A 7,261-nucleotide genomic window follows, 5' to 3' on the forward strand; every position below is an offset into this window, starting at 1 on the left:
ACATACATATGAGCATAACTACTAATACACACAACATAAGCATAACCACCTAACTACAGACATATATCGTTCCTCGGGCCCCGGCCGACATCAGACCGAAATCCGGAATCATACAAACATTCCTCGGGAACCGCCCTGGCATCGAACCATAGTCTGGAAACATACATACATATTCATGCAAGAATCACAAAGACATCAATCATACTAACATTCTTCGGGTACCGTCCCGACATCGGATCGAAATTCGGAAAAAACATATAAACCCACATCGGGCCCCACCCGGCATCGAACCTTAATCCAAAAAATACTACATACATAAACGGGTCGGCCTTGGTGCCTTCGACCCATTCCTACTAGAGGAAAACTCACCTCGTAAGCTAGCTGTGAAATCTCGCGTGAGGAATCTCTGACGGCTGCTCCAACGACTCCCCGACTATCATTATCACAATAACACTTAGTCAAAACCTGATAATCCTTCTTAGGGTAAAATGACCATTTTACCCCTGGTCAAAGTCAACATTCTGGTCAAAGTCAATGTCTTAGGTTGACTCAACTCGCCGAGTTCTATAAATCAAAACCCTGATATCGCGATCCAACTCGTCGAGTCATCCCCCTGACTCGCCGAGTTCCCTGGCTACTCATAGTCGCGATTTGGCGAATCAACTCGTCGAGTCCCTTCACAGACTCGTCGAGTTGTACCTTAAACTGAATTGGGACATAACGACTCAACTCGTCGAGTCCCTCACTGGACTCGCCGAGTTCCTCAGTATGTTTGGCCATCTTAAAGGATTAAGCCCCTACTCTTCAGATCTAAGCTCCATACCTCATCTACATACTGGAAATGCCCTTTTTAAGGGTAAAGTTTCCATCTTTACCCGCTACTAGTCCTTCTTAATAGGTTTAGCTCAGACCCTAGTCCTCTAGAACATAGATCTTGCTCCAAAAGCCATAATACTCCAAACTAAAGCATACTAACATAGATCTAGGCCTTAGACATCATTTGAACACGTAAAGCTCCTAATTTTCCTTTCATGCATGGCTTTTTAGGGCTTAAAATGCCATAATAGCACCTTAGAGCTTGCATAGGGCTCCAATGGCATAAAGTTTGCACCTTTATGCCATAACAACCCTTAATGATTCCATATCTGGAAGGTAGATCACTTGGGACATCCATATCCCAAGGGCTAAGCTTCTTGGACCAAAACCCCATGAAATGGTAAGAAGGACATCTAACAAGCTACTAAGCAAGGTTAAGGCTTGCTTACCTCAAAATGAAGAGGATGAAAAGTTGCTTCTGGATCTACAATCTTCTCCTGGAATACTCTAGCTTCTTCTTCTTCTACAAGCTTCAAATCACACAAAGTTCACTCAAAAATGGCTCACAAGCTCACACAAACGTCTAGGGTTTCGTGGATTAGGGTTTAGGACTTGGAAGCTGGAAATGAGGCCAACAAGTGGGGATTAAGATGATTAAGTAGGGTGCAAAACCCCGAAATTAGGGTTTCATTATAGCAGACCTACTTGCCGAGTCGAGGCTCTCAACTCATCGAGTAGGTGGCTTAAGATCCCGCGTCCAATCTCGTTTCTACTTGACGAGTCTGGGGCTCCCAAATCGTCGAGTATCTCTTCAAAAATGAATAAATTATAATTAAATGCGTACCAGGAATCAGGCGTTACAGTGGTGGGTGATGGGGCTCAAATGAGGTTCTGGAAGGATGTTTGGCGTTCCGATATTCCTCTTATGGAGAAGTTTGGGAGACTCTTTGCTTTGGCTTCTAATCAAGATGCTCGAGTTAGTGATTATTGGTATCCGGGGGGTTGGAATTTCCATTGGCGTCGGGGGATTAGAGGAGGGGCTGAATTGACCCAATTTGATGATCTTGTGGAGATTTTAAATCCTATCCGTATAGGGGAGGTGTCGGATAAGTGGTGTTGGGAGCTTGATCTGTCGAGTATATTTATTGTTAAATCAGCAAGGAATTGGGTTGATGATATGAGACTCGCTTTGGGTAGTTTGCCTACTAGGTGGAACCGTTTTGTCCCTATTAAAAATAATATTTTTTTTGTGGCGAGTGCTTTTGGATCGTATCCCGGTTAGAGTTAAATTAGTGGAAAGGGGGTGACGATAGATTCCTTATTATGTCCCGTGTGTCATAATTCTCAAGAAAGTGTGAATCATTTGTTTTTGCAGTGTTCGGTTGTTGGTCAAGATTGGAGTCGGGTTGGGCATTAGCTTGACTTGGTTATTCCTGCCTTTTCTTCTATCCGAGACGTGATGGATTGGGTGGATTCTAGACCGACGAATCGTATATAGCGCTCGATTGTAAAGTCGGTGTTCATGGTGGTCATATGGGTGCTTTGGACGTTTCGTAATGCTTTACTTTTTAGTAATGATAAACTTAGAAAATATAGACTTTTTTATTCAATTGTGGAACTTTTTTTTTGTTGGTTTTCTTTTCGGAATTCTAAGGCTAGGGTCATTTGGATGATGTGTTTACAAAATCCAATCCGGCATTAATTTGTATTTTTCTTTAGCTCCTTGCTAGAGGTTTCAGTTTTTTTTATAATATGATGCTGATGTTTAAAAAAAAAGAAAAAAAATATATTAAAAACTATCAAACAATTGTAATTTCAAGTTGAAGGACTAAAACCACAACAAGAATTGTTAATAAGGACCAAATCTACAAGGTTGGAAAATTTTTGAACCAAATCCAAATAAAATCTCAAACTACATGAACCAATTTTCTAATTTTCACTTTAAAATATTATTTAGATGATTCTTAATCAAATTTTATACAAATTTAAATGATAGATCCATTTTTTATTATTATTAAAAGATTCCAGGAAATAAATTAATTTTGAAAAAGTAAACGAAGTCACATGATTCTATATCGTAGATTCTTCTTATAAGATCCCCATACACACGAGAACTCTACTCTCCACCTTGAATTCCCGCTCCGATCATGGCAGCCTCCGTCTTACCATCTGCATACCAGACGTCGGCATCATCGCCGGACTGGCTAAACAAAGGCGACAACGCATGGCAGATGACCTCCGCCACCCTTGTCGGACTCCAGAGCGTGCCAGGCCTCGTCATCCTCTACGGCAGCATCGTCAAGAAGAAATGGGCGGTGAACTCAGCGTTCATGGCACTCTACGCCTTCTCCGCCGTCGTCATCTGTTGGGTTACTTGGGCCTACAAGATGTCCTTTGGAGAGAAGCTCCTCCCTTTCTGGGGCAAAGCCGGCCCGGCGCTCGGCCAGAAGTTCCTTATTAAACAAGCCGCCTTGCCGGCCTCCACCCAGTACCACTTCAACGGCGAGGTATGTTTATATTGATCACTCTACCCTTTCTCCAACGTAAAGAAACGCACTTTTCGTTTTGATGGAATGGGTGTGTAGGTGGAGACGGCGATGATAACACCATTTTATCCGATGGCTTCTATGGTGTGGTTTCAATGTGTGTTTGCGGCAATAGCGGTGATCTTATTGGCAGGATCGTTGCTCGGAAGGATGAATATCAGAGCATGGATGGCGTTTGTGCCTTTATGGCTGACTTTCTCTTACACGGTGGGGGCTTTCAGCTTATGGGGCGGCGGTTTCTTGTTTCACTGGGGTGTCATGGATTATTCCGGTGGCTATGTCATTCATCTCTCTTCTGGGGTTGCTGGTTTTACAGCCGCTTACTGGGTTAGTACTCTTTTCGACTATTTCTAAAACCAAATTATAATAAAAATTATATAACGAAATGTAGAATTTAACCAAATAAAATGTGAAATTTCACGATAGCATCTACCCTACTTAACGTTCATGACTCGGTTTATATAAAACATTTTGAATCTTATGTGTTTTCTGTATTTAAAACACAAGATGTGGTATTACAATGTTTGTAAATTTGATCTCCCATTACCAATTATCGTATTTTTATATTAGAATTAATATATCTTTTTTTAGTAATTATATTACCGGACAGGCCCGTTCATAATAGAATCAAATTATGTAAACCTACTATTTAATCTCGGTTGATGAAATTATACAAGATTAGTGATCATATGTACAAAATAATAACTTTAGAACCATTCGTAACATTTTAAACTGTATTTAATCTTTGTAACTATTTTTTTAAAATACGTTTTACTCAAATAACCTGTTTTTCTATTTTGAACTTCTATAATTGTTATTTTTTGGTAGATTAGATACTATAAAAACTAGAGTTTGGTAAACTAGCTGATCAGTTACATCAATATAATTTAATTGGTTCAAATAGAATAATAATTTGTTACAAATTATTTAGATTCATATTTTAAATACTAAAATCAAACTTAATTCGCTTGATCCGATCAGTTTAAACTTTAAACCCATCCATCAAAACAAACATGCCTACGTGGGATGCGTGATGTGACATTGAAACGGGTTTAGGATAAAATAAATAAACAAACGTTCCATGCCATGTTGGTCCTGTTGCGGTGTGCTGTGTGCAGTCTTAAATTCAAAACCAACTTAAATATTTCCTCTTTGAATTAATCTATGCATTTATCTTTCAATTTGATATCAACAAGTTTGGCAAACAATGTATGAACCGATAGAAATTTGAAACAATATTATATAAATTAGCAATTAGTATATTTCTATATACAGTTTGACAAAAATAGGTTAATTTCATTAAACGGCTAACAAACTATTTGTTCTCTTAAAAAGCATATTTTAAAAGAATGTGTATTTGTCTTTATTCACAAACTATATCAAAAACCATTAAACAATAATATTTTGTGGACACAAAGCTTTAATTGTTACCTTATAAATCCTCGATCCTATTCATGGATATAAGTACCTTTAATTTCATTCTGCTTTTTTCAAAAATAAAATAGGCTTATAAACTAGTTTATTATAATTTGTTGTACGGTAAAACTATAAAAAAATAAAAAAAATTATAAACTAACTTATAAACTATATTTTTTATAAATTATTTTGAAATAGTTTTTAAAAAAGGTATAGAGCTTTTTTTTAATATTCTTTCCTAATCATATTTAATGTTAGTTTTTACTTATATATCTAAATATTGGTTTTATGTCATTTTATATTTACAATATTGTTTATCGGTTATCTTTTACAAAATAATATTAATTTATAAACTAGTTTATCAGCTGCTAGTTAAATTTTTAACCTGTTAAATCTAAACAAACTTTTTATTTTGTTAACTCAAATTTTTAATATTTTGTGCAAGTTGTAAATTGGAATTGAAATTGACAGATTCTGTCGTTAACAGCTATTACACGTTTTGGTGATAATTTACTCTTCTTTTATTATCCGACGTTTAGCCATATGCTTACCAATTAAATAGTCATCTTAAATTTATCTCAAATCGATCATATCTCTTATTAAATAAGAAAAGAAAAGAATGCTCTCATTTGGTTGACTTCTTGCTTGATGCGTATCTCAGAAGTTTTTGTCTCGTTATGCATGGTTCAAGAAATTAAAGTTATGTTAAATAATGTTGATTTAGAGAAAAATACTACAGGAAAAATAAACATCGGTTTTTGATTAAATTATTGTAAATGGTTATTCTAATCTCTTGACTGAAATTAACGATGATTAAAAAAAATTCGGCTTGTTTAATATTTGTTTTGAATACAGATTTTGACATATTTAAATGTTGAATAATTGTTTGAAAAAACAGAAACTCTGTTTAATACATTACGTAAAAGTTGGACCATTTTAAGCATAACGTGTTTATAACATATTTAATATATTATGATTTTTTATGAATTTGAAAAAATCAGAAAAAAGAGTTGACTTAATAAATTATACATAACCGTAAATATTCTAAAATTGTAAAAAGTTATAATCAAAAAAATATATATATATTTTGTCTGCAGGTGGGGCCACGATTAACCATAGACAGAGAAAGATTTCCACCAAACAACGTCCTAATGACGTTGGCCGGAGCAGGGCTGCTTTGGATGGGTTGGGCAGGTTTCAACGGCGGAGACCCATACAGCGCCAACATCGACTCCTCCATGGCCGTCCTCAACACCAACATCTGCGCCGCCACCAGCCTCCTCGTCTGGACCTGGCTCGACGTCATCTTCTTCGGAAAACCCTCCGTTATCGGAGCTGTCCAAGGCATGATCACCGGACTTGTGTGCATCACCCCAGGAGCCGGTCTCGTTCAAGGCTGGGCCGCCATCATAATGGGTATTCTCTCCGGCAGTATCCCATGGTTCACGATGATGGTGGTTCACAAGAGATGGACTTTACTCCAACAAGTCGACGACACCCTCGGTGTCTTTCACACTCACGCGGTGGCCGGATACCTTGGCGGAATACTCACCGGACTCTTCGCAGAGCCCACCCTATGCTCACTTTTCCTTCCCGTTACTAACTCAAGGGGCGGCATTTATGGCGGTTCAGGCGGCACGCAGATACTGAAGCAGATAGTTGGTGGCGCGTTTATCATTGGGTGGAACATAGTGTCGACGTCGATAATCTGTGTAGTTATTGGTTTGGTGATTCCTTTGCGGATGTCCGACGAACAGCTGTTGATCGGAGATGATGCTGTTCACGGTGAGGAGGCGTATGCATTGTGGGGAGATGGAGAGAAGTATGATGGGACAAAGCATGGGTTTTATTCCGATGACACTTCACACCATCGGCCAGTTAGTGGTGCTACTCAAGTGCTTTGAAACCTCGAGGAAATATTATATACAGATATACAATTGTTGTAAGTTGTAGCACGTAGTTCCTTGACATGCATGGTCTCTCTCATGTGTATGTTTGGGCGTGTGATTGAGAGAGTCCTCATTTATTTTAGACTAAATTACAAAAATGGTCTTAACGTTTATCCTTTTTTAATTTTTGATTTGATATGTAACCTTTTCTTTTTGTTATTAATTTTGTTAAACAAAAAAGTTTTATAAAAATGGGTGGAAGCTTTCTTGTCAATAGACAATCGTAATTCGTGAACTCGTTTGTATGTTAATTATGACATAAAGAAGTTACATTAAACTTTCATAGCTATAGTTAAGTTTATTCTTAACGCACAATATTCATAGAATTACTAGTCAATGTTCTCATCAAACAAATATTTGTTCTCAAGATGCTCTTTCCTTGCAGGTATATATTGACGTTATGCTCGCTCCCCGTATAAACTTCAACCATACACATTGAATTTATAATTTCTAGAGCCGTTTGTAATATGGTTTAGGGTCAAAACCGTAAATTGTGCTTCATAAGACGGTTTATGAAAATTACAAATCGCATCA

At 37.4% G+C, this 7,261-nt stretch overlaps 1 protein-coding gene across 1 annotated transcript; it reads left to right on the top strand.

Annotated features, from left to right (window-relative positions):
* Positions 1-2,930: 2,930 nt before the first annotated feature.
* Positions 2,931-6,941, top strand: LOC145125930 (ammonium transporter 3 member 1-like). Its single transcript, XM_079061333.1, has 3 exons — positions 2,931-3,323; positions 3,402-3,689; positions 5,876-6,941. Exons 1-3 carry the CDS (start codon positions 2,964-2,966, stop codon positions 6,680-6,682), a joined length of 1,455 nt encoding a protein of 484 aa, XP_078917459.1. The 5' UTR covers positions 2,931-2,963; the 3' UTR covers positions 6,683-6,941.
* Positions 6,942-7,261: the final 320 nt, after the last annotated feature.

The sequence above is a fragment of the Lactuca virosa genome, chromosome 7 (genome assembly GCF_052849685.1).
Source record: "Lactuca virosa cultivar CGN04683 chromosome 7, Lactuca_virosa_CGN04683_v6, whole genome shotgun sequence".
NCBI lineage: Eukaryota > Viridiplantae > Streptophyta > Magnoliopsida > Asterales > Asteraceae > Lactuca > Lactuca virosa.

Coding starts and splice junctions, on each gene's coding strand:
- LOC145125930 (XM_079061333.1), top strand. CDS start 2,964: ATGGCAGCCTCCGTCTTACCATCTGCATACCAGACGTCGGCATCATCG. Junction 3,324..3,401: donor AGTACCACTTCAACGGCGAG/GTATGTTTATAT, acceptor ATGGGTGTGTAG/GTGGAGACGGCGATGATAAC. Junction 3,690..5,875: donor GTTTTACAGCCGCTTACTGG/GTTAGTACTCTT, acceptor TTTTGTCTGCAG/GTGGGGCCACGATTAACCAT.